The sequence below is a fragment of the Theropithecus gelada genome, chromosome 12 (genome assembly GCF_003255815.1).
Source record: "Theropithecus gelada isolate Dixy chromosome 12, Tgel_1.0, whole genome shotgun sequence".
Lineage (NCBI taxonomy): Eukaryota > Metazoa > Chordata > Mammalia > Primates > Cercopithecidae > Theropithecus > Theropithecus gelada.
In genome coordinates, this window is record NC_037680.1 from 55,230,839 (window position 1) to 55,256,730 (window position 25,892).

The 25,892-nt window shown below is 37.1% G+C and overlaps 1 protein-coding gene and 1 non-coding gene across 2 annotated transcripts in view; both read right to left on the bottom strand.

The window, feature by feature from the left end:
• Nucleotides 1–20,735: 20,735 nt before the first annotated feature.
• The window catches only part of CCDC141 (coiled-coil domain containing 141), a 219,016-nt gene continuing 213,859 nt past the window's right edge, over nucleotides 20,736–25,892 (bottom strand). The window contains exon 24 of the mRNA XM_025404910.1: nucleotides 20,736–25,448. Coding sequence (XP_025260695.1) covers nucleotides 25,181–25,448 — 268 coding nt within the window. The 3' untranslated portion in view covers nucleotides 20,736–25,180. The remainder of the gene's footprint in view (nucleotides 25,449–25,892) is intronic.
• Nucleotides 22,378–22,436, bottom strand: LOC112636794. The gene has a single exon (XR_003122268.1). It is a non-coding gene; the product is annotated as a U7 small nuclear RNA (small nuclear RNA).

Consider the following 25,892-nt stretch of genomic DNA (forward strand, 5'->3'; position numbering starts at 1 on the left):
TTATATCTCTCAGACCACAGTGCACTCAAACTAGAACTCAGAACCAAGAAACTCAATCAAAACCACTCAGTGACATGGAAACTGAACAACCTGCTCCTGAATGACTACTGGGTACATAATGAAATGAAGGCAGAAATAAAGATTTTCTTTGAAACTAATGAGAACAAAGATACAACATACCAGAATCTCTGGGACACATTTAAAGCAGTGTGTACAGGGAAATTTATAGCATTAAAAGCCCACAAGAGAAAGCAGGAAAGATCTAAAATTGACACCCTAACATCACAATTAAAAGAACTAGAGAAGCAAGAGCAAAAACATTCAAAAGCTAGCAGAAGGCAAGAAATAACTAAGATCAGAGCAGACCTGAAGGAGCTAGAAACACAAAAACCCTTCAAAAAATCAATGAATCCAGGAGCTGGTTTGTTTTGAAAAGATCAACAAAATTGATAGACCGCTAGCAAGACTAAGAAAGAAGAAAAGAGAGAAGAATCAAATAGACGCAATAAAAAATATTAAAGGGGATATCACCACCGACCCCACAGAAATATAAACTACCATCAGAGAATACTGGAAGCATTTCTTTTGAAAACTGGCACAAGACAGGGATGCCCTCTCTCACCATTCCTATTCAACATAGTGTTGGAAGTTCTGGCTAGGGCAATCAGGCAAGAGAAAGAAATCAAGGGTATTCAGTTACGAAAAGAAGAAGTCAACTTGTCCTTGTTTGCAGATGACATGATTGTATATTTAGAAAACCCTATCATCTCAGCCCAAAATCTCCTTAAGCTGATAAGCAACTTCAGCAAAGTCTCAGGATACAAAATCAATGTGCAAAAATCACAAGCATTCTTATACACCAATGACAGACAAACAGAGAGCCAAATCATGAGTGAAATCCCATTCACAATAGCTTCAAAGAGAATAAAATACCTAAGAATCCAACTTACAAGGGATGTGAAGGACCTCTTCAAGGAGAACTACAAACCACTGCTCAGTGAAGTAAAAGAGGACACAAACAAATGGAAGAACATACCATGCTCATGGATAGGAAGAATCAATATTGTGAAAATGGCCATATTGCCCAAGGTAATTTACAGATTCCATGCTATCCCCATTAAGCTACCAATGACTTTCTTCACAGAATTGGAAAATCTGCTTTAAAGTTCATACAGAACCAAAAAAGAGTCCGCATCGCCAAGACAATCCTAAGCCAAAAGAACAAAGCTGGAGGCATCACGCTACCTGACTTCAAACTATACTACAAGGCTACAGTAACTAAAACAGCATGGTACTGCTACCAAAACAGACATAGAGACTAATGGAACAGAACAGAGCCCTCAGAAATAATACCATACATCTACAGCCATCTGATCTTTGACAAACCTCACAAAAGCAAGAAATGGGGAAAGGATTCCCTATTTAATAAATGGTGCTGGGAAAATTGGCTAGCCATAAGTAGAAAGCTGAAACTGGATCCTTTCCTTACTTCTTATACGAAAATTAATTCAGGATGGATTAGATACTTAAACGTTAGACCTAAAATCATAAAAACCCTAGAAGAAAACCTATGTAATTCCATTCAGGATATAGGCATGGGCAAGGACTTTGTGTCTAAAACACCAAAAGCAATGGCAACAAAAGCCAAAATTGACAAATGGGATCTAATTAAACTAAAGAACTTCTGCACAGCAAAAGAAACTACCATCAGAGTGAACAGGCAACCTACAGAATGGGAGAAAATTTTTGCAATCCACTCATCTGACAAAGGGCTAATATCCAGAACCTACAAAGAACTCAAACAAATTTACAAGAAAAATCAAACAAGCCCATCGAAAAGTGGGCAAAGGATATGAACAGACACTTCTCAAAAGAAGACATTCATACAGCCAACAGACACATGAAAAAACGCTCATCACTCGCCATCAGAGAAATACAAATCAAAAACCACAATGAGATACCATCTCACACCAGTTTGAATGGCAATCTTTTTTTTTTTTTTTTTTTTTTTTTGAGACGGAGTCTCACTCTGTCGCCCAGGCTGGAGTGCAGTGGCCGGATCTCAGCTCACTGCAAGCTCCGCCTCCTGGGTTCATGCCATTCTCCTGCCTCAGCCTCCCGAGTAGCTGGGACTACAGGCGCCCGCCGCCTCGCCTGGCTAGTTTTTTGTATTTTTGAGTAGAGACGGGGTTTCACCGGGTTAGCCAGGATGGTCTTGATCTCCTGACCTCGTGATCCGCCCGTCTTGGCCTCCCAAAGTGCTGGGATTACAGGCTTGAGCCACCGCACCCGGCCAGAATGGCAATCATTAAAAAGTCAGGAAACAACAGGTGCTGGAGAGGATGTGGAGAAATAGGAACACTTTTACACTGTTGGCGGGACTGTAAACTAGTTCAACCATTGTGGAAAACTGTGACAATTCCCCAAGGATCTAGAACTAGAAATACCATTTGACCCAGCCATCCCATTACTGGGTATATACCCAAAGGATGATAAATCATGCTGCTATAAAGACACATGCACATGTATGTTTATTGCGGCACTATTTGCAATAGCAAAGACTTGGAATCAACCCAAATGTCCATCAGTGACAGACTGGATTAAGAAAATGTGGCATATATACACCATGGAATACTATGCAGCCATAAAAAACGATGAGTTTGTGTCCTTTGTAGGGATGTGGATGAAGCTGGAAATCATCATTCTCAGCAAACTATCGCAAGAACAGAAAACCAAACACCGCATGTTCTCACTGATAGGTGGGAAGTGAACAATGAGATCACTTGGACACAGGAAGGGGAACATCACACACTGGGGCCTATTGTGGGCAGAGGGGAGGGGGGAGGGATAGCATTAGGAGATATACCTAATGTAAATGATGAGTTAATGGGTGCAGCACACCAACATGGCACATGTACACAAACCTGCACGTTGTGCACATGTACCCTAGAACTTAAAGTATAATAAAATAAATTAAAAAAAAATAAAGAGTAAGTTCAGTTTTGTAAGAAACTGCCAAACTGTCTTCCAAAGTGGCTGTGCCGTTTTGCTTTCCCACCAGCAGTGAGTGAGAGTTCCTGGTGCTTCACATCCTCACCAGCATTTGGCTTTGTCAGTGCTTTGGATTTTAGTCATTCTAATAGGTATGTACTCTGACCCATTTTTTTTACCATAATAAAATAAGTACTTCGGGATAATTAGGGTGTATTCCACAATAAGAAGAGAATGAGGGAAATACAACAATAACTTTAAATTTGGCTCCTGGGTGGTAGGCCAGGCTCATTCCCTGAGTAAATCATTGGTTTTCATATTCTAGCCTTCTAGGATGAGATTAAAATCTGTACCTAAGAGAAATAAGGAATGAGAACTTTGGGTTATTCATTAAGGTTATATCTGCACATTAGATGTCTAATGTAATTACAATTTTACAGTAATAGCTCTAAAAGTAGAAAAGACAATAAACTATGTAATATCCACATGGGTTATGGATATTTCCACATATGAATATTTATACTTAGAAATGGGATAACCTCCACAAAAGTGTTTTAGTTCCTGCCCCTTTACCTAAGTGGACAACTGGTCCTTGCTAGTACTTTTTTCATACTTCTAATACTTTTTTCCCTCTGTTGTATTTTTGGGCAAAAACTTGTTTGTATTTAGTTTCTGTCTGAAATGTGCCACATGTTTCTTTCTTTAAGACAAAAGGGTGCACATTGTCTTGTGAGTAAGTATTTCTTGCATTTATGTATTGTGTACCTGAGAACATGGCCTCAAATATAAGAATTTAGCGGAAACTACTGTTGGTGGAACAACAGATCTTTCCTACTTTATTACTCTTAGGACAGAAGTACTTCCTAGAATCAGAAAGATTCATGCTCTTTTTCTGTGGATAATATAGAAAAACATAGAGTTAGGAAACACAATATATTCTTCTGAAAATAAAGACAAAACCACATGGTCTACTTCAGTATCTCCAGGTACCACTTAGAAGTCATCTTTGAACCAAGTGACACATAGTCCTAACCTTCTGGACAGTGTGCAGTGTGGAAGTAGATCTCATCCTCCCTGGAAGTTGACAGGTCTAACACTTTTTAGGAATCTTAGAATTTTGCCTCATACTAAAAGGTAAAGGAAATTTGAAGTTGCTAATATAAGATACACATGAGCAATATATTCTGTCTTCTTTCTTTCTCTTTCTTTTCCTTCCTTCCTTCCTTCCTTCCTTCCTTCCTTCCTTCCTTCTTCTCGCTTTCTCTTTCTTTCTTCCTTTCCTTTCTCTTTCTTTTTCTTTTTTCTTTCTTTCTTTTTCTTTCTCTCTCTCTTTCTTTCTTTCTTTGTTTCTTCCTTCCTTCCTTCCTTCCTTCCTTCCTTCCTTCCTTCCTTCCTTCCTCCCTCCCTCCCTCCCTCCCTCCCCTCCCCTCCCCTCCCTTCCCTTCCCTTCCCTTCCCTTCCCTCCTTTTTTCTATGGAGTCTCATTCTTTCCTTTCCTTTCCTTTCCTTTCCTTTCCTTTCCTTTCCTTTCCTTTCCTTTCTTCTGTCTCTCTTTTCTCTCTATCTCTCCCTCCTCTCTCCCTCCCTCCCTCCCTCCTTCCCTCCCTTCCTTTTTTCTATGGAGTCTCATTCTGTTGCCTAGGCTGGGGTGCAGTGGCACAAACTCCACTCGCTGCAACCTGCTTCTCCCAGGTTCAAGTGATTCTCCTGCCTCAGCCTCCTGAGTAGCTGGGATTACAGGCACCCACCACCATGCCTGGCTAATTTTTGTATTTTTAGTAGAGACGAGATTTCACTATGTTGGTCAGGCTGGTCCCAAACTCCTGACCTCAGGTGATCCACCCACCTCGGTCTCCCAAAGTGCTGGGATTACAGGTGTGAGCCACTGCGCCTGGCCCACATATGCAATATTTTCAATATGCTCGTTTTCAGAAGTCTTTCTAAACAATGTCAAAGTTTTTTTTTACTGCATTCTTACCACCTCCTAATGTTTAGCAATTATCAATATTCCCCTGACTGGAAAACCAAAAGCAAAAGTAAAAACAAAAACAAAACCCATAAAGGTGACTTTTTAAAATTTTAAGTTCCAGGATACATGTCAGCATGTGCAGGTTTGTTACATAGGTAAACATGTGCCATGGTGGTTTGCTGTACCTATCAACCCATCACCTAAGTATTAAGCCCCACATGCATTAGCTATTCATCCTGATGTTCTTCCTCCCCCAACCCTCAACAGGCCCCAGGGTGTGTTGTTCCCCTCCCTGTATCCATCTGTTCTGATTGTTCAACTGCCACTTATAAGTGAGAACATGTGGTGTTTGGTTTTCTGTTCCTTTGTTAGCTTCCTGAAGATAATGGCTTCCAGTTCCATCCATGTTCCTGCAAAGGACATGATCTCATTCCTTTTTATGGCTGCATAGTATTCCATGGTGTATATGTACCACATTTTCTTTATCCAGTCTATCATTGATGGGCGTTTGGGTTGATTTCATGTTTTTACTATTGTGAATAGTGCTGCAGTGAACATATGTGGGCATGTATTTTTTAACAGAATGACTTATATTCTTTTGGGTATATACCCAGTAATGGGATTGCTGGGCCAAATGGTATTTCTCGTTCTATATCTTTGAGGAATTGCCACACTGTCTTTCACAATGGTTGAACTAATTTACACTTCCCAAAACAGTGTAAAAGCATTCGTAAAGGTGACTTTTATCAAGACTCTTGAATAGAGTCATCTTGTGAAATTCCACTTTCCTCACATATAAGGGAGAAAGAAGGGCAGACAGAAGGAGGAACTTGTTCTTAAGCTACTACATTACCATGCTTTACTGGGGATCTGTCTGAGTAAGAGTTTCCAAAGTAAAAAAGCTACATTCTTGGAGACTATTCTAGAAACAAATTTAAACAGAAGTAATAAAGATGACATTTTGAACTATGCATGTAGCCATTGATTGCAAGTGTACTTAGGGGCCTCTTTGTCAAAAAATTATAACCTCCACAATTTTTTTTCTGTCAAATTCCAGAATATAGACTTCAGTCTGTTGAATTTTGCAGGCTTTTATTTGATATGTTTAATTGAATATCATCATTATCATTTTGCTGGTATGTCAGGGCAATGGTATGTCAGGAATTTTAGCTCTCATAATAAATTTATTCAACTAATTAAAACTATTTACTAATCCACCCAGGATAACTAATCCATTTAAGAAGAAGAACAAAAATAAGAAAAAGTTTCAATAATTAAGAAACAGTAAAATTGCTTTGTGAAGACCATGCTATTTGCTGGATTTTATTTTCTAAATTGTACTGACAAAACACCAACATGTAATCTTGACCAAGCTTATGCTATCTTGCTTCCTTAAATAGTGGTTCTCAACCAGGGGTGATTTTCTGCCAGGGGATATTTGGCAACATTTGGAGACATCGTGGTTGTTACATCTGAGGGTGGAGGTGCTAATGACATCTAGTGGGTAGAGGCCATAAATGCTGCTAAACATCCTACGATGTATAGGACAACCCCTAAAAAACATATAATTATCTGGTCCCAAATGTCAACCTTGTATCAAGGTTGAAAAATCCTGCTTTAGAGAAATAGAGGATGAATATCACATTTTCCTCATATTTAAATAATTTTCATACATATACAGCTATCTCATGAAACATTCATCTCAAAACCCAAGCAAAATACAGTTTTTTATGTAGAACACTTTCTGGTCAATGTACACACAAATTGAATGGTTTTTGAAAAGCATTCTACTGCATTAAAGGACATAAGTGGAAGATATTTATTGAATATATTTATTAAGCTTCACTCACTAAGTAAAGCACACCACTGATACTTCCTCCTGCTTATCTGATACAGAAAAGGACATTAAGACATCATTTCCTGCAGTTTATGTTCCATAACATGGCAGTTGATTAGAAAGATGTAGTTACTTCTGTTTGAAAATATAGCTGCTGCTCTGCCCTCTGGCTCACTTTGAAAATTTGTGGTTCTGAAAGCTCAAGGTACTATTTTTACTCTTCGTATTTGGCTCTGACCTGTGTAGCCATGTTCCTACTTCTTGTTTCCCTTGGTTTGGCCGCACTGGTGGAGAGTGGGGCTGTGGTGTGTTTTTTAAGGTTGGCGGAGGGGTTGCAGTTACTCAGACAAGATTCTGATAAGTTCACGTTCAGGGTGGTTTTGACTGAAAACTAGAATTTATAATTTTACAAATCAGATTATCCTTTTAGATATATAGTTTTATGAAACATATTATCTCTTCCTATGAAAACAGAAACATGGCAAATAATATCTGAATATTGTTGGGCATTTAAAAATATTTTTATACAGGCTCAAGCTTAATTTGGAAAAAAATTGTGAACTATATTCTATTTGCAATTACTTTACATGCAATAAAGTAATTTTTACCTGAGAATGAGATCTAAAGTATTAATAGATTAAATTGAAATGAAAGAATTTTTTTAAAAAAATTAATTTATATGAGCTGTTCTGAAGAAAGCATTAGAAATGTGTGAAAGCTTATTTCAAAAGGGATCATAATGGAAAAATAATTTGACTTAATTTCAATATAATAAAGGCTAAGATTTTTAAATTGTCTGAAACTGGTACTGAGCTTTTCATTAAAGCAGGTATCATGTGGGTGGACATTTTGATAGCCCTGTTTAGAGTGCTACAGTCTTATAAGGTATCTATCTACAAAGTTCCTCAAGGTTCCACATGTTAAAGATGTCAAAGTGACTTTTCATTTTCTATGTTCTTTTTCTTTAATTATACTTTAAGTTCTAAGGTACATGTGCACAACATGCAGGTTTGTTACATATGTATACATGTGCCATATTGGTGTGCTGCACCCATTAACTCGTCATTTACATTAGGTATATTATTTTCTATGTTCTATTATACGACTATGCATTTTTATAATACTCATTGGACACAAAACGTATGTTAAACTAGGGTTGCATTTCTCTAGAGAATGACAATATCTATGCTGACTTTCTTTTTTCTAACATAGGGATAAATTTTTTATCAACTACTATGTGCTATATTCCCAGTTATTTCATCACTCAACAAAGCCACAACTGCATGAAAGGGCTTCAAGGCTGGGACTTTTGGGGGTGAATAAGAGCCTGATTGTGTTTGGTACACCAAGTTTTTAGTGAACCATATTTGAAGTCCTACAATCATATATATATATTTATATTTTTTCTTTATTGAATAAATAGAATTTTTTATGACTGCCAAAAAAGTACACTATTCTGAGCAAACAAAATTATTACCTTATCTGTCTTCTGCTTCCCAGGAAATTTCCTTAAAATTTTGTTCTAAACCTTGACTGGTCTCTTGATCATTTGGTCCCAAACACCAAGTGCTTGGCAATATCATCCACCTGTTCCAATGAGAAAATCAAGAACACATTGTGTGTTTAATACCCCTTAGAGATCAGTGAGAGCTAGACGCACATTTAGAAATGGTCTATTTTGCACCATAATTCACAGGCAAGGAACATGAGGGTCAAAGATTTTAGTTGCCTAAATCCTCAGAGTTCTTCTGTAGCAAAGCTAGGATTAGAATTTAGGTCTTTAGCTCTTCCAAATAGTAACATTTTAAGAGGAGTAATACAGAATACTTCAATTCTTTAAAACAAGTGCTCCCTTTTCTAAGAATACAAGATTGAGAATGGGCTCAAAAGCATGATATTCAGTGTCCCACTATTTTAATAAGCAATATTTAGGACTTCGATTTACTTGCATAAAGGTACATGATAACCTCAACAAAAAGCCTACATTTACCCAATTAAAAAGGATTCAGATGGCCCTAGGTTTCTCAGGGCAACATCAATAGAGAGCTATTTATCTCATCTATGTTATCTCTAAATGGAAATGTTTATATTAGACATATAAAGGCATATCCATCATTAGAAATTTAAAACAAAAATGAAGATTGGTTGTAATTTATTTTCAGTAACATACACAGCCAATGTCATATAATTTAAATATCAGTTATACTCTGATTTCAAATATGTCTGTTGGTGTTATAAATATAACCATGTAATCTTTGCACTGTATATGGAGTCTGTTTGAGCCAACCTGCAAAGTTTCAGATTGGTGGAAAAAGAAATATTTCTCCATGTGTCCACACATGAAAAGGAATATAGCACAATGAGAAGCCAGTACATTTGACTATAGAAAACTGTCTTAACTTGCTTTGATTACTGTCCTTCCATAAAACAAACCACTACTCTGCAATGGAATGTTTAATAGGTGTATGTTAATGGTGGTTAAATATTAACCACCATGATTATTTTTTCTCTTGAATTGGAGAAATGGCATTTATTAAGAGCATTTTGAGTCAATATTTATACAAGAATAAGCATCCCCTATCTGCAAAAGTTTGAATGAGATATTCAGATTAAATTTATTACCTTTACAGGAACTTAATGTCAAATTATACTTTAAGGAATTCCCAGTAAAGCTAAGAAACAGGCAAGCAAATTCTGTTGTTTCCAGGTATTTAGTAGACATAATATGCATTTTATTATTAGCATATAAACCATTAGCAATAAAAAAGAAATAAACACACAAAACATTTGTTCCTGCAGTAATCATGTCTGCTTTAGTAACCTTAAGATATGAGCTAGAAAAATTTATCTTTAAAGATCTAGATTCAGTACTTTTATGGAAGCTTGAAATACCATAACTAATGGATTGAAAAAAACCAACAGCTGCTTCTCAGTTAAGATTTATGATGTTATGATGTTGTTATTACATTAAAATTAACTTCTAAGTTCTGTTTAGAAATAATTCTTTTTGGTTTGCTACCAATGAAGAATTTAAATGAATTTACATTTGAGGTTGATATATGTGTACACATATCTTAACAGTATTTCCCCCCCTCCAACAGCTATCTGGAAATCTTGTTTGAAATGTACAGATTTTTAATTTTCTATTTTAAAACTGAAGTTTTGCTGAGCTTTTTATCCAGAGCATGCATATAAATAACTCTCTGTATGATACCACTGCTAAGATGAGAGAAGCGTATTTCTTCATCAAATCTAGGCCATAAGTTGCTAATGGCACTGGGGCCATTAGCATGAGGTGTTTTTCTAACCTAATCACATCACATATCATCTGGGCATTTTATGTATTACTGAATTCATACGAGTAAGAACTCATGCACACACACACATGTATAGCAAAGATTCAAAACTCTTGAAATAGTTTTTATTCATTCACAGTGATCCTTATGGCATATAACACACTCTACTATATAATTTTGATTAAGCCAACCAAGAATCTCTTACATTCAAAGAAATGGTACAGGCTTTTCTAATTCTGAGATTCTCTATGAGATGGTATCATTCCTTTCACTGATTTAATTTTTGCCTACAATGGATTAGAGTCAGAGCACAGAGGAATGAGACTCATGTGCCAAGGAAAAGACAGCTGTGGCCGGGCACAGTGGCTCATGCCAGCATTTTGGGAGGCTGAGGCAGGTAGAGTTTGGGACCAGTCTGGCCAACATGGAGAAACCCCGTCTCTATCAAAAGCACAAAAATTAGCCAGCATGGTGGCATGCACCTGTAATGCCAGCTACTCAGGAAGCTGAGGCAGGAGAATTGCTTGAACCCGGGAGGCAGAGGTTGCAGTGAGCCAAGATCACGCCACTGCACTCCAGCCTGGGCGACAAGAGTGAGACTTTGTCTAAAAAAAAAAAAAAAAGTCAGCTGCAACTGAGGACCAGCCCCTGTACCTTAGATTGTGCTCCTGACTTGTCCAGGAACATCCTGTTAAACCTGGGCCATCTGTCATGGTGTTCATAATCCATTTTGGGTTCTCAAAGTAAATCAGTATTTGTGCAATTATACAATGTATTGCCATAGATTTGAACAAAACCTATAATAGGTACTTTGTATATCCATTTATAAGTCCCAGATGGGGTCTTTACAGTGCTCTACTGCTTACACTACTATATTTACAAGGCCTTTGATAAAATACAAGTTTAATACTTGGCTTTTGTGGTGCATCAGTTCGTTTTCTTTTAAGTGACAAAGTACAATGCCATAATAATTTAGAATATTGACATATAAGACCAAAAATTACCCTCAAGAAAATGTTTAAAGGAAATGAAGAAAATAATTATATTTAACATTTAGATAATATAAAACAATTAGTTTCATTGAAAAGTTTCCAGTTAACTATAAGTGCCGAAATAGCCATTTGTATTCTATCATTTAATGAATTAACAAACTAAAATATGACTTTATGAAATACTTTTTAAGGTATAATACAGAGGTTCGCATATTTTAGCTTAGGTTTCTAAGAAGAAATCTTAGAAATAATACTAGCAACCGGGGCCCATCCTTGCTGATAGGAAAGTACATATCCACGGTAGCTACATTCATTCTTGCAGCACAGCAGATGACCAACTGGTAAATCATCTACTCCAGGATGTGATGTCAGAGGCCAAAAGGACTTCTTTTATTTTATTTTGGTCATGTTATTATTGGAGAAAGCCCAGCTCAGCAATCCTGTAATCACAATTTCTATTTTTTCTCTCTTGATCTGTTGATAATGACAATGGCGGTTAATGATCAAATTTGATTTATGTTCCACATCAAGCATTCCCTTATTCTGGTGAGCATCATCTTCTTCAAGTAATTTACCTCTCTCAAATTTGCCCCCACCCCCCACCAAAATATCAGAGGAAGGTGCAGAAAAAGCAAGCGTGACATGTCGCAACTAGATTTCAGGTTTCCATAATGTCTGCAACCAATGTACGGAAAAGGGGCAATTTCTTACAGCCTGCCTTTGCCACGGTCTCTGGAGATGCCTGATCACTACACTGATTAAGCCAAGCTTTTTCTTGAGCGCAGTTGTTGCAGATCTTCTGCTTTGGTGATTTTGTGTACTCTGATTAAGTGTTTTTTGTAGATTCTTTGGGATTTTCTAGGTAGAAAGTCATGATGTCTATAAATCAAATTAATTTTCTTTCTTTTAAAATCTTAATAACTTTTATGTTTTCCTGTCCACTCACTAGTGTTTCCAGTCAACATTGAATAAGAGTGGTAAGAGAGGATGTCCTTAAGTATGATGTTAGTTACAGGTTTTTATAGATGTTCTTTATCAAGTTGAGGAAGTTTCCTCTGCTACTAGTTTTCTGACAGTTTTTAAAAATTATCATGAACACACATTAGATTTTTGTCAAATGTTATTTCTGCATCAATTGATATAATTATCTTATTTTTCTTCTTTTGCCTGTGGATGTGGTGGATTCACTGATTGATTTTTGAATTTTGAAAGAGCTGTATATACCTAGAACAAATCCCATGTCTTGTGTGGCATTCTTTTTATCCATTGTTAGATTTGACTTATTAGTGTTGTGTTGAGGATTTTTGTAATTATATTCATGGGAGATATCGGTTTTTAGTTTTCATTTCTTGTAATACCTTTACCTGGTTTTACTATTAGAGTAATTCTGACCCAAGAGAACAAGTTTAAAAAGAGTTCTCTCTGCTTCTATTTTCTGGAAGAGATGGTGGAGAATGGCTATTTTTTCCCCTTTAAATGTTTGGTAAATTTATCAGTGAAATCATCTAGGCCTTGTGTTTTCTTTTTTGGAAAGTTGTTAATTATTGGTTCAGTATATCTAACAGATAAAGGGCTTTTCAGGTTTTCTATTTCTGCTTGTGTGAGTTTTGGCAGGCTGTCTTTCAAGGAATTGATCTATTTCATTTCAGTTATCAAATTTGTGGGCTTAGAGTTGTTCATAGTACCCCTTGTTATTCTTTTAATGTGCATAGATCAGTAGTGGTGACCCTTCTTTCATTTCTAATATTGGTAATTTTTGTCTTCTCTCTTTTCTTGGTTATCCTGGCTAAAAGTATATCAATTTTATTGATCTGCTCAGAGAACAACTTTTGTTTTCATTGATTTTCTCTATTATTTTCCTGTTTTCAATGTCATTGATTTACACTCTCATTTTTAAGCTTTCTTTTATTCTGCTTGCTTTAGGCTTAAATCACTTTTCTTTCTCTAGTTTCCTAAGGTGACAGCTCAGGTTGATTTTAGATTTATTTCATTCTAATATATGCGTTTAATGCTAAACATTTTCCTCTACACACTATTTTTCTACATCCCACATATTTTGATGTTTTATTTGTAATTTTGTATTTTTCAAAACATCTAAAAATCCTTATTGAGATTTGTTTTTGATCTACATGTTATTTAGAGGTGTGCTGTTTAGTATAGTTTGAAGTCAGGTAGCATGATGCCTTCAGCTTTGTTCTTTTGGCTTAGGATTGTCTTGGCAATGCGGGCTCTTTTTTGGTTCTGTATGAACTTTAAAGCAGTTTTTTCCAATTCTGTGAAGAAAGTCATTGGTAGCTTAATGGGGATGGCATTGAATCTATAAATTACCTTGGGCAGTATGACCATTTTCACAATATTGATTCTTCCTATCCATGAGCATGGTATGTTCTTCCATTTGTTTGTGTCCTCTTTTACTTCACTGAGCAGTGGTTTGTAGTTCTCCTTGAAGAGGTCCTTCACATCCCTTGTAAGTTGGATTCCTAGGTATTTTATTCTCTTTGAAGCTATTGTGAATGGGAGTTCACTCATGATTTGGCTCTCTGTTTGTCTGTCATTGGTGTATAAGAATGCTTGTGATTTTTGCACATTGATTTTGTATCCTGAGACTTTGCTGAAGTTGCTTATCAGTTTAAGGAAATTTTGGGCTGAGATGATAGGGTTTTCTAAATATACAATCATGTCATCTGCAAACAAGGACAAGTTGACTTCTTCTTTTCGTAACTGAATACCCTTGATTTCTTTCTCTTGCCTGATTGCCCTAGCCAGAACTTCCAACACTATGTTGAATAGGAGTGGTGACAGAGGGCATCCCTGTCTTGTGCCAGTTTTCAAAGGGAATGCTTCCAGTTTTTGCCCATTCAGTATGATATTGGCTGTGGGTTTGTCATAAATAGCTCTTATTATTTTGAGATACGTTCCATCAATACCGAATTTATTGAGAGTTTTTAGCATGAAGGGCTGTTGAATTTTGTCAAACGCCTTTTCTGCATCTATTGAGATAATCATGTGGTTTTTGTCTTTGGTTCTGTTTATATGTTGGATTACGCTTATTGATTTGCATATGTTGAACCAGCCTTGCATCCCAGGGATGAAGCCCACTTCATCATGGTGGATAAACTTTTTGATGTGCTGCTGGATTAGGTTTGCCAGTATTTTGTTGAGGATTCTTGCATCGATGTTCATCAGGGATATTGGTCTAAAATTCTCTTTATTTGTTGTGTCTCTGCCAGGCTTTGGTATCAGGATGATGTTGGCCTCATAAAATGAGTTAGGGAGGATTCCCTCTTTTTCTATTGATTGGAATAGTTTCAGAAGGAATGGTACCAACTACTCCTTGTACCTTGGTAGAATTCGACTGTGAATCCATCTGGTCCTGGACTTTTTTTGGTTAGTAGGCTATTAATTATTGCCTCAGTTTCAGAGCCTGCTATTGATTTATTCAGGGATTCAACTTCCTCCTGGTTTAGTCTTGGGAGAGTGTAAGTGTCCAGGAAATTATCCATTTCTTCTAGGTTTTCTAGTTTATTTGCATAGAGGTGTTTATAGTATTCTTTGATGGTAGTTTGTATTTCTGTGGGGTCGGTGGTGATATCCCTTTTATCATTTTTTATTGTGTTTATTTGATTCTTCTCTCTTTTCTTCTTTCTTAGTCTTGCTAGTGGTCTATCAATTTTGTTGATCTTTTCAGAAAACCAGCTCCTGGATTCATTGATTTTTGGAGGGTTTTTTGTGTTTCTATCTCCTTCAGTTCTGCTCTGATCTTAGTTATTTCTTGCCTTCTGCTAGCTTTGGAATGTGTTTGCTCTTGCTTCTCTAGTTCTTTTAATTGTGATGTTAGGGTGTCAATTTTAGATCTTTCCTGCTTTCTCTTGTGGGCATTTAGTGCTATAAATTTCCCTGTACACACTGCTTTAAATGTGTCCCAGAGATTCTGGTATGTTGTATCTTTGTTCTCATTGGTTTCAAAGAACATCTTTATTTCTGCCTTCATTTCGTTATGTAGCCAGTAGTCATTCAGGAGCAGGTTGTTCAGTTTCCATGTCGTTGAGTGGTTTTGATTGAGTTTCTTAGACCTGAGTTCTAGTTTGATTGCACTGTGGTCTGAGAGACAGTTTGTTATAATTTCTGTTCTTTTACACTTGCTGAGGAGTGCTTTACTTCCAACTATGTGGTCAATTTTGGAATAAGCACGATGTGGTGCTGAGAAGAATGTATATTCTGTTGATTTGGGGTGGAGAGTTCTGTAGATGTCTATTAGATCCGCTTGGTGTAGAGTTGAGTTCAATTCCTGGATATCCTTGTTAACTTTCTATCTCGTTGTTCTATCTATTGTTGACAATGAGGTGTTAAAATCTCCCATTATTATTGTATGGGAGTCTAAGTCTCTTTGTAAGTCTCTAAGGACTTGCTTTATGAATCTGAGTGCTCCTGTATTGGATGCATATATATTTAGGATAGTTAGCTCTTCCTGATGAATTGATCCCTTTACCACTATGTAATGGCCTTCTTTGTCTCTTTTGATCTTTGATGGTTTCAAGTCTGTTTTATCAGAGACTAGGATTGCAACCCCTGCTTTTTTTTGTTTTCCATTTGCTTGGTAGATCTTCCTGCATCCCTTTATTTTGAGCCTATGTGTGTCTCTGCATGTGAGATGCATCTCCTGAATACAGCAAACTGATGGGTCTTGACTCTTTATCCAATTTGCCAGTCTGTGTCTTTTAATTGGACCATTTAGTCCATTTACATTTAAGGTTAATATTGTTATGTGTGAACTTGATCCTGTCATTATGATATTAGCTGGTTATTTTGCTCATTAGTTGATGCCGTTTCTTCCTAGCATTGATGGACTTTACATTTTGACATGTTTTTGCAATGGCTGGTACCAGTTGTTCCTTTCCATGTTTAATGCTTCCTTCAGGATCTCTTGTAGGGCAGGCCTGGTGGTGACAAAATCTTTAAGCATTTGCTTATCTGTATAGGATTTTATTTCTCCTTCACTTATGAAACTTAGTTTGGCTGGATATGAAATTCTGGGTTGAAAATTCTTTTCTTTAAGAATATTGAATAATGGCTCCTACTCTCTTCTGGCTTGTAGAGTTTCTGCTGAGAGATCCGCTGTTAGTCTGATGGGCTTCCCTTTGTGGGTAACCTGACCTTTCTCTCTGGCTGCCCTTAACATTTTTTCCTTCATTTCAACTTTGGTGAATCTGACAATTATGTTTCTTGGAATTGCTCTTCTCGAGTAGTATCTTTGTGGCATTCTCTGTATTTCCTGAATTTGAATGTTGGCCTGCTTTACTACGTTGGGGAAGTTCTCCTGGATGATATCCTGCAGTGTGTTTTCCAATTTGGTTCCATTTTCCCCGTCACTTTCAGGCAAACCAATCAGACGTAGATTTGGGCTTTTCACATAATTCCATATTTCTTGCAGGCTTTGTTCATTTCTTTTTACTCTTTTTTCTCTAAACTTCTCTTCTCGCTTCATTTCATTCATTTGATCTTCAATCACTGATACTCCTTCTTCCAGTTGTTTGAGTTGGTTACTGAAGCTTGTGCATTTGTCACGTAGTTCTTGTGTCATGGTTTTCATCTCTATCAGTTCTAACTATACTACAAGGCTATAGTAACCAAAACAGCATGGTACTGGTACCAAAACAGACATAGAGACCAATGGAACAGAACAGAGCCCTCAGAAATAATACCATACATCTACAGCCATCTGATCTTTGACAAACCTCACAAAAACAAGAAATGGGGAAAGGATTCCCTATTTAATAAAAGGTGCTGGGAAAATTGGCTGGCCATAAGTAGAAAGTTGAAACTGGATCCCTTCCTTACTCCTTACACGAAAATTAATTCAAGATGGGTTAGAGACTTAAATGTTAGACCTGAAACCATAAAAACCCTAGAAGAAAACCTAGGTAATACCATTCAGGACATAGGCATGGGCATGGACCTCATGTCTAAACACCAAAAGCAACGGCAACAAAAGCCGAAATTGACAATTGGGATCTAATGAAGCTAAAAAGCTTCTGCACAGCAAAAGAAACTACTATCAGAGTGAACAGGCAACCTACAGTATGGGAGAAAATTTTTGTAAACTACTTATCTGACAAAGGGCTAATATCCAGAACCTACAAAGAACTCAAACAAATTTACAAGAAAAAAAAAAACCATCAAAAAGTGGGCAAAGGATATGAACAGACACTTCTCAAAAGAAGACATTCATACAGCCAAAAGACACATGAAAAAATGCTCATCATCACTGGCCATCAGAGAAATGCAAATCAAAACCAAAATGACATACCATCTCACACCAGTTAGAATGGCAATCATTAAAAAATCAGGAAACAACAGGTGCTGGAGAGGATGTGGAGAAATAGGAACACTTTTACACTGTTGGTGGGACTGTAAACTAGTTCAACCATTGTGGAAAACAGTGTGGTGATTCCTCAAGGATATAGAACTAGAAATACCATTTGACCCAGCCATCCCATTACTGGGGATATACCCAAAGGATGATAAATCATGCTGCTATAAAGACACATGCACACGTATGATTATTGTGGCACTATTCACAATAGCAAAGACTTGGAATCAACCTAAATGTCCATCAGTGACAGACTGGATTAAGAAAATGTGGCACATATACACCATGGAATACTACGCAGCCATAAAAACGGATGAGTTCGTGTCCTTTGTAGGGACATGGATGCAGCTGGAAACCATCATTCTCTGTAAACTATTGCAAGAACAGAAAACCAAACACTGCATGTTCTCACTCATAGGTGGGAATTGAACAATGAGATCACTTGGACATGGGAAGGGGAACATCACACACCGAGGCCTATTGTGGGGAGGGTGGAGGGGGGAGGGATAGCATTAGGAGATATACCTAATGTAAATGACGAGTTAATGGGTGCAGCGCACCAACATGGCACATGTATACGTATGTAACAAACCTGCACGTTGTGCATATGTACCCTAGAACTTAAAGTGTAAAAAAAAAAAAAAAAAAGAAGTGTGCTGTTCAATCTACAAATATTTCTGGATTTTTGAGCTTTGTTATTAATTTCTTGTTTCATTCCATCGCAGTCTGTAAACCTGCTTTTGTATAATTATTATTCTTTTAAATTTTTAATGTATGATGTATGGCCAAGAATGTGGTCTATCTTGGAAAATGCTCCATGTGAGCATGAGAAGAATGTGTATTTTGCCTTTGTTGGATGGCATATTCTATGTGTCAATTAGATGAAGTAGATTGATAGTGTTGTTTAGGTCAGTATTTCTTAATTTTTGACTGTTGGTAATCCCATTTTTTGATCTCTCTTCTCCTTCCTTTTATTGTATATAGTCTTACTTTCGTTATATGTCTAAACACAACTTTCTTTCCACCTTCCTCGACCCCTGTTGTGAATAATTTCAGCTTCCTCTAGAACTCTTTGCACCATAGTGCACTTAGGGGGTGATGTTCACATAGAAGATGAAAAGTTACTGATTGACTGAAATGTACCAAGGTGATCCCTTCAAATCAAGAAGGAAGCAGAGGTATTCCAGCACACCACAGGAGTGCTGGTTTGAAAGGCTGACTGGTGTCCAGTAACGGTCTCTAGGAATTTTATTACCAGAGACTTGTATTGGTTCTTCTAAAACATGGTCATTGTATTAGCTTCCTAGGGCTGCCATAACAAAGTACCACAAACAGGGTGGCTTGAAACAACAGAAATTTATTGTTTCATAGTTCAGAAGGCTAGAAATCCAAAAGTCCAAAGTCTAAAGTAAAGCAACCATTCTCCCTCCAAGGGCTTTAGGGAAGAATCTTTCCTCACTTCTTTTAGCTTCCAGTGATTGCAATCTCTGGTGCACCTTGGCTGATAGCAGCTGCATTACTCCAATCTCTGCCTCTGTTGTCATGTGTCATGTACTGCCTCCTCCCTGTGTGTCTCCTCTGTGTCTCTGTGTCTGCCATGGCCTCCTTATAAAGACACCAGGAACTGGATGTAGGGTCCACCTTGACACTACTAAACCCAGTAGAGTCCTCTTACTGGGTAACAAAAATTGTCATGTAGAAACATTTTATTGGGGTCTCTAACTTTTTCTCGGGGAGTTCCCTAAAAACATTTCCAGAATCCATAGGAAATTCACACAGTCAGGGAAGCTGAAAGCCAAAGCTGACACTGAGCATCCTCACCGTGTTGTGTAGCCAGTTTATCCCTTCTAGTTTTACATATCCCCAGTCACCACCCCTAAGTGGAACATAGCCTGCAAATCTTTCATCTTTCCATAGACCCCATTTTCTCACCAGAAATTATGTTCTTTGAGTGGGGAAGCATTCTTATTTAATCTACTAATCCAGACCAGAATGTGATAAGAAATACTATTACTCTTGTAAGAGTAATAGAAACGAATAAAAATGCATTTTAAAAGGCACCTTCTGGAGCTGCATTCACTTGAATCAAAGGCTGGCCCTGCAGGGTTGGCATGGCAGCAGGTGCTAGAGGAGCGGCTCTGGAGCAAATGGGCATATTCGCCTTTCTGACTCTGCCAAGTAAGTGGTTTCCTACCTTGTCTGCATTTCCAGCTGACTCTGTTTTCCAACAGCTTGTTTGTGTGTGGGTGTGCATAATAATTATTACAAAGAGAGGTGGCTGTCTGCCATCATTAGCATAATATGTGCTGGAGACAATTTGCCATGGGTAAAGTATGTCCTTTTATATTTCACTGATTTTTTATGCTCAAAAGATTTTATCCCATGATTTTTAAAAATGCATACGTAAGATAAAAACACCATTTTGTAGATACTTGAATCAATAAAGTTCTTATAAAAAGAACAGTTGTTGAATGACAAAGGAAAAAGATGATTTCATTTTATTACCTAGTTCTAGAGCTGCTATTTCACAAGTATTGATGTTTACGTGCATTCTAAATGGAAAAAGAGCCATGGCAAGGAGCCATGAGAATACAGATAGAAAACGTAATGTTATGTAACTATTATTTTTCTGGTTTAAAGAAAAATTGGATTTGATCTATTTTTTCCATCTACTCATATGGTTAAAATACATTTTGATTTCACCCAGTTTTTATTGTGCAAATTGGGAATACACATGCATTCTTGTCTATACAATTATTTCTGCACTCTTGCTCTTTAAGGAAGATAGGAAGTTAATTTTATGGTACAAAAAGGAGGATCCAAGGAATCCGATTTGCCATGTCCTGGGTTACACAAATGAAACTGCTGTTGAACAGAAGGAAGAGTGAGCAGGCCAAACACTCAAACTCTCAACACAAAGGCTTGTTCACCCTGAGGAGTGTCATGCCTCCAACCTGCACTGATGCTCAGATGGTTCCTGATGTTATACAAACTCTCACCATCAAAAGGAACAGTGCTGTGGAGATTCATGGAAAAAGGCCAAAATCACAGCTGTGTGCTTCCTGTTTTTGAGGTTGAATTCATGCACAACTGATAGCATTCAAATCTCATCTCCTGTGATGAGCACAGACAAAATGAATTGTTTTTGCTTTAAAAAGGACACTTTTTCATTTAAGTCAGTGCAAATCTTTTAGCTTTCCAATGCAACTCAAGATTCTGCTTATTATAAATGGAAAAGTCTGTCATGCTTTGGCATTTACATTGACACAATATCAGAGCATACTGTTAGGAGGTATTTTATTTTGTTTCAACTAACTTATTTCATGGCTGCACTTAAAATGCCGTGCATACAACAGGAGTGTCAAAAGCTTCAGATGGTAATTTTTAGTAAGAAATGGTCATGAATAAAGACAAACATAAAGCAGAACAAAATAAGATATTCTTTCCTTTCTTCATTTGGAATTCAAATACTCTTAAGTTCTTGGATTTGGCTTTCTTTATATTTACAAGTATGTATGAAATACTGGTTTCAAATAAGATCTGTTCACAGCCCAGATTACTGAGCCCCAGCTACAATTAAATATTGATCATTTACGTAGTGTTTTAAAGAAGTACATAAATTCTGGTTTTGACAGTTTGGATTTAGTCATAGAGAGTGGAGGCATCCACTTCCTCATACCGGATGATGATTTATGCCTGAGTACATATGTTTTAAAATGTTGGAACGCTTTAATATGTTGGAACAATATTGATCCAGGAACAACAATCCTGGACCTTTCCTCTTTCCTCCTCACTATTATTTTAGTCCCTCGCGCCAGCATCTATTTTTAAATTGAAATTTTCAATCAGGGTCTAGCCCAGAGGGTCTGGAGGGTTCTCACACAAGTTTTTCAGATGAGGTGAGAAATTTTCAAGCATGCTTCATTGTTAGGGCCTGATTTGGATTGACTCCTGTCTATAAGAAGGGAGAATTATCTTTGTCTTTTTACATTTCCCCTCTCCTCTCTCTAAAAAGGGGAGAAAAACAAGCTAGGTTTATTTATTTATTTATTTTTACCTTTGGCAACAATTCAATTCAAACGAGTTTACTGAGTGTGACTGTGTCTCAGGTACTGGCAATACAAGGACAACAGGGCTGTCATGGATCCTGCTGATAAGGTTCTTACCACCTAGCCAGAGGAAACAGATGCTCAAACCTGCAATTCCCGTGTGTGTATTCAGGGGTGTGGCTGGGCAGTGCAGGTGCTGACAGTGCACATGGCAGGACCATCTACTCTGGACTTGATGGGTCAGGAGGCTTTTCAGGGGAAGCTGTGTCTCAGTGGAACTGGAACATAAGCAAGACTTAAGTCACATGAAGAGAGGGTGGTGAAGATAGTAAGAAAGTTATAGGAAGAAAGGGCTGGAGAGAAGAGCATGACAGGTGAAAACCCTGAAGTTAAATGTCACTTCGCTAGGGGTTGGGGGTAATAAGAGGGGATCAACCAGACGGTGGAGAGGGGAGGCCAGGTTGTAAAAGGCCTATGAACTACTTGAGGAATTTTAAATTTGAGCAAAGCAGTTAGGACAGTCTTATAGTCATCTATTTTAAGTATGTGTCTTGATTATGAGTGAAAGAGGTTACCATTATTGATTAAAATAGCTAAAAAATTGTCTGCATCTTGTTCAAATATTTTAAATATCATAGAATATTCAGAGATTCAAATGTAAAGATTCCTACGGTAAATTTGTCTTGGAATTGAGTGTGAAAAACTACCACCAAATATTTATACGTCCTTTTATTGGAAAATCAAAGCTGGAAAACTCAATGATTTTGCCTTATGAAAACTTAAAAACATTTTGCTTTGCAGTTCTTTGAAGTATCAAGTATTTACAATCTGTTTAAAAGTTTGGAAGTTTTAAAAAGTTTTCTGGTGAAAATACTGAGTTTAATTTTCACCAGAAAACCTGCTAGACAAATTCTAGAAGAGCTGTAACACATATAATTTTTAATCTTCCTTTTCATTTTAGTTTTCTTGTTGAAAATCTTTTGATATTACTAACCATTCAGGATTTTCTCTAGAAGCAAATGGTTATAAATTAGGTATACACCTTAAAATAGAAACAACACTTAAATTTCCTGGGTCTTATGTTTTTAACCAGTAACCGCAATTGATACTTTCATAAGAAGAATTGTTTGCTCAAGACAGAAATCCCAGCAAAAAGGAAAATCACACTTAAGTTTTTGAAATTAAAACATAACCAGAAGAATAACTGAATAATTATTCTTTACTGCTGTAGGAGTCAATCAATAGCCCAGAGGAACAGGTAGATGGATAGGTACACAGAAAGCTATCTGTACTATATCTTGAATATCAGCATAGTACTCTTTTCTGATCTTTGTGCTCCCCACACCCACCTTTCTCTCTCTCTCTCAAAATGGATTTTGCATGCTTTTTTCCATCGTACACCATGGATATATATGTATCTCACTCTGCTCCCCAAAGAGTTAACATGAACAAGCATGCAATAGAAAAAGCAAACCAGGAATTCCCATGCCCTAACAACCCCAACACACAAATTCAACTATGTTGACAAAATGGGAAGGGAGATCCTGGCAAATTCATAAGAAAGAGAAAGTGGGAAGGGAGACAGTTTGTTACCAGGTCTCACCTGCCTTCTTTGGACATGAACAGGTTTTTACTCTTTAGCTTCAACATAGGGAATAGCAGTTAGGCAAGATTCGCACATTATTTGAAATTGGACAAAAAGGATACAAGAGGCCGGGTATGGTGGCTCATACCTGTAATCCTGGCACTTTAGGAGGCTGAGGCCCAGCCTGGCCAACATGACGAAACCTGGTTTCTACTACAAACACAAACATTAGGTAGGCATGCCTATAATCCTAGCTACTCGGGAAGCTGAAGCAGAAGAATTGCTTGAACCCGGAGGTGGAGGTTGCAGTAAGCCAAGATGGCACCACCGCACTGGGCAACAGAGAAAGAGTCTTTCTCAAAAAAAAAAAAAAAAAAAAAAAAAAGAAAAAAAGAAAAAAAAAAGTGGTTAACAGAAATTCCTTAAGATGTTGTATATACAAGCTTTTAATATGGTTCTATCAAAATTTAGAAGGAAACAGATTTAATTTTTTAATTAAATTGGATATGCAGCACAAGAAAGTATATGCCAACTTTTTACTTGACTACATATTTCACATCTTCAGATAACATTCAGCAACTTTTTAATACCAACTTGAATATATTATATTTAAATATTTTGGTTATTTGTAGACAGTCTTCCAGCAACATAATTAATTTCTTCCCTTCATCAAAAATCTGTAATGAATTATTCCTTCAACTGAAGATTTTCCTCAGCATAGTAAGACTACATTTAAAATCTAAAAAACAAATGCCTCCCTACTTCATGCTTATTTTTAAAAGGAGGCCAAAAAATGATCTTTTCTGAATAAAGTGTTTCAGAAAGGCATAGAATACTTCAATATTATAGTAACAATTATTATAATAAAAGGATAGAATTCATCTCATACCATTCTATTACATGTTTCCCCTTGGAACAAACAAAATGTATCCTCCTGAGTTTAATTTCAAGTCTTTGAAAAGAATGCAGTCTTAAGAAATTAGATAGGAATTTAAGTTCTAATTCATAAAATATCACTTTCCCCCATGGAACTAGTTGAAAATTACATATTAACAGCACCCTTTTAATTTAATATTCTAAAAAAACAGCATCTTAAAAAAAAAAAAAGAAATAGTGAGCAGGAGGCCAGTCTGATGACAAATTACATTAAACAATATCATTATCCTTAGCCCTCATAGAGTGCTTTCCATTTTCCAGATGTTTAAAAGACACAAAATGAAAACTCTCAATTGCCCAAGAGGTAGATGATGAACTCATTTTCCAGAGAGGAAACTGAGGCAATGAAATACTTTGCCATAGAGTATAAAAATGGTCATCAGCAGAATCAAGATCAGAAGCAGAAACACCTGGTTACAATGTACACATTGCTGCTCAAAACACATCAATAGAATGTCAGGAATAATGCTGGTTCTTTCTTGCAACCTGTATTCCATCTTGCTATATGACATGCAGAGCTGACAAAAGATGGAAACTCTATTTAAAGTTGATGGCACGTCTATTCTCCAATGTCAAATCCGTGAGAGCAACATGAGGAATGATTATTTACAGTGTCATCATCAGACTCAGGAATGTAGTCTATGTTGAAATTACACAGAATGCATTTCAGTAAAAAGATCAAGACATGGAAAGCAAAATTAAAGGATAGCTAATGCAAAAATACAACATCAATTCAATAGTTCTACCGATACTCCCTACAAAGAGATGTTTTTAAATACAATTAAAAATAAATAAACAACTGTATTTGAAATTTAGCACGTCTCTATGCCAATGTCAGCCTTCATCCGCACACCCTTAAATTAGGAGGGAGTAGGCATAGAATAGTTTTGCTGCATATTATGTTGAAAACATCTCTTTCTAGAGTACAAAAATATGTTCTTATCCACTACAGATAATTTATCAAGCTTTTCAACTATATTAAACACTCAAGAAAATTTGATTATTTCACCTAGCAGTGGTATTGGCCAAACAGGTATGGTGATGAGACTGGAGATACACTTGGTGGGTGATGCTTTGCAGGAGGTGCAGGAAGATAAAGAGTGGCATTGTTCTTTAGGTACATGAGAATGATGTCCATTGGTGCCAATACCACAGTTATTGTGTGAGTAGCCAGTACATTAGGGACACACTAACATAGACGACACACAGCATTATCCAGTTTATTCTTGTGATTGGCGGCCTGCAGTTACCCGTCACATGGAGGATGACATTGGAAGAGAGAGTGCCGCTAGGGTTTTGGGCCTGAGCCACATAGAGGCCTTCGTCTGCCTTGCATACCTTCGGAATGAACACGGAATGCCTTGTCTCCTTGTGTAAAACCTGTAAGTGCCCATCTGTAGACAGTTTCTGGCCCTTCTTGTACCTGAAGCAGAGAGGCAGTTTTTAAAGTCAGGATTGCTGTTCATTCACATTATTTCCAAGTTCTAATAACAGTTGCAAATAGGCCTATTACCACGCAATATTCTCTAGGATTAGTAGGAACGTTGTAGCCACAACAAATTCCAGTGGGGCTCTTTATCTTTTTTTCTTTAGTAGGCTAGAGTGCAGTAGCAGACTCAGAGATCACTGCAGCCTCAAACTCCTGGGCTCAAGCAATCCTCCCACCTCTGGCTCTCAAGTAGCTGGGACTATAGGCGCCTACTACCATGAGCAGGCTAAGTTTTTCATTTTTCATTTTTCTTAAGAGACAGGGTCTCACGTGTTACCCAGACTGGTCTTGAACTCCTGGTTTCAAGCAATCTGCCTCCCTCAGCCTCCTGAGTAGCTGGTATTATGGGCTGTTTATCTTTCAAGCCGAAGTTGGCAA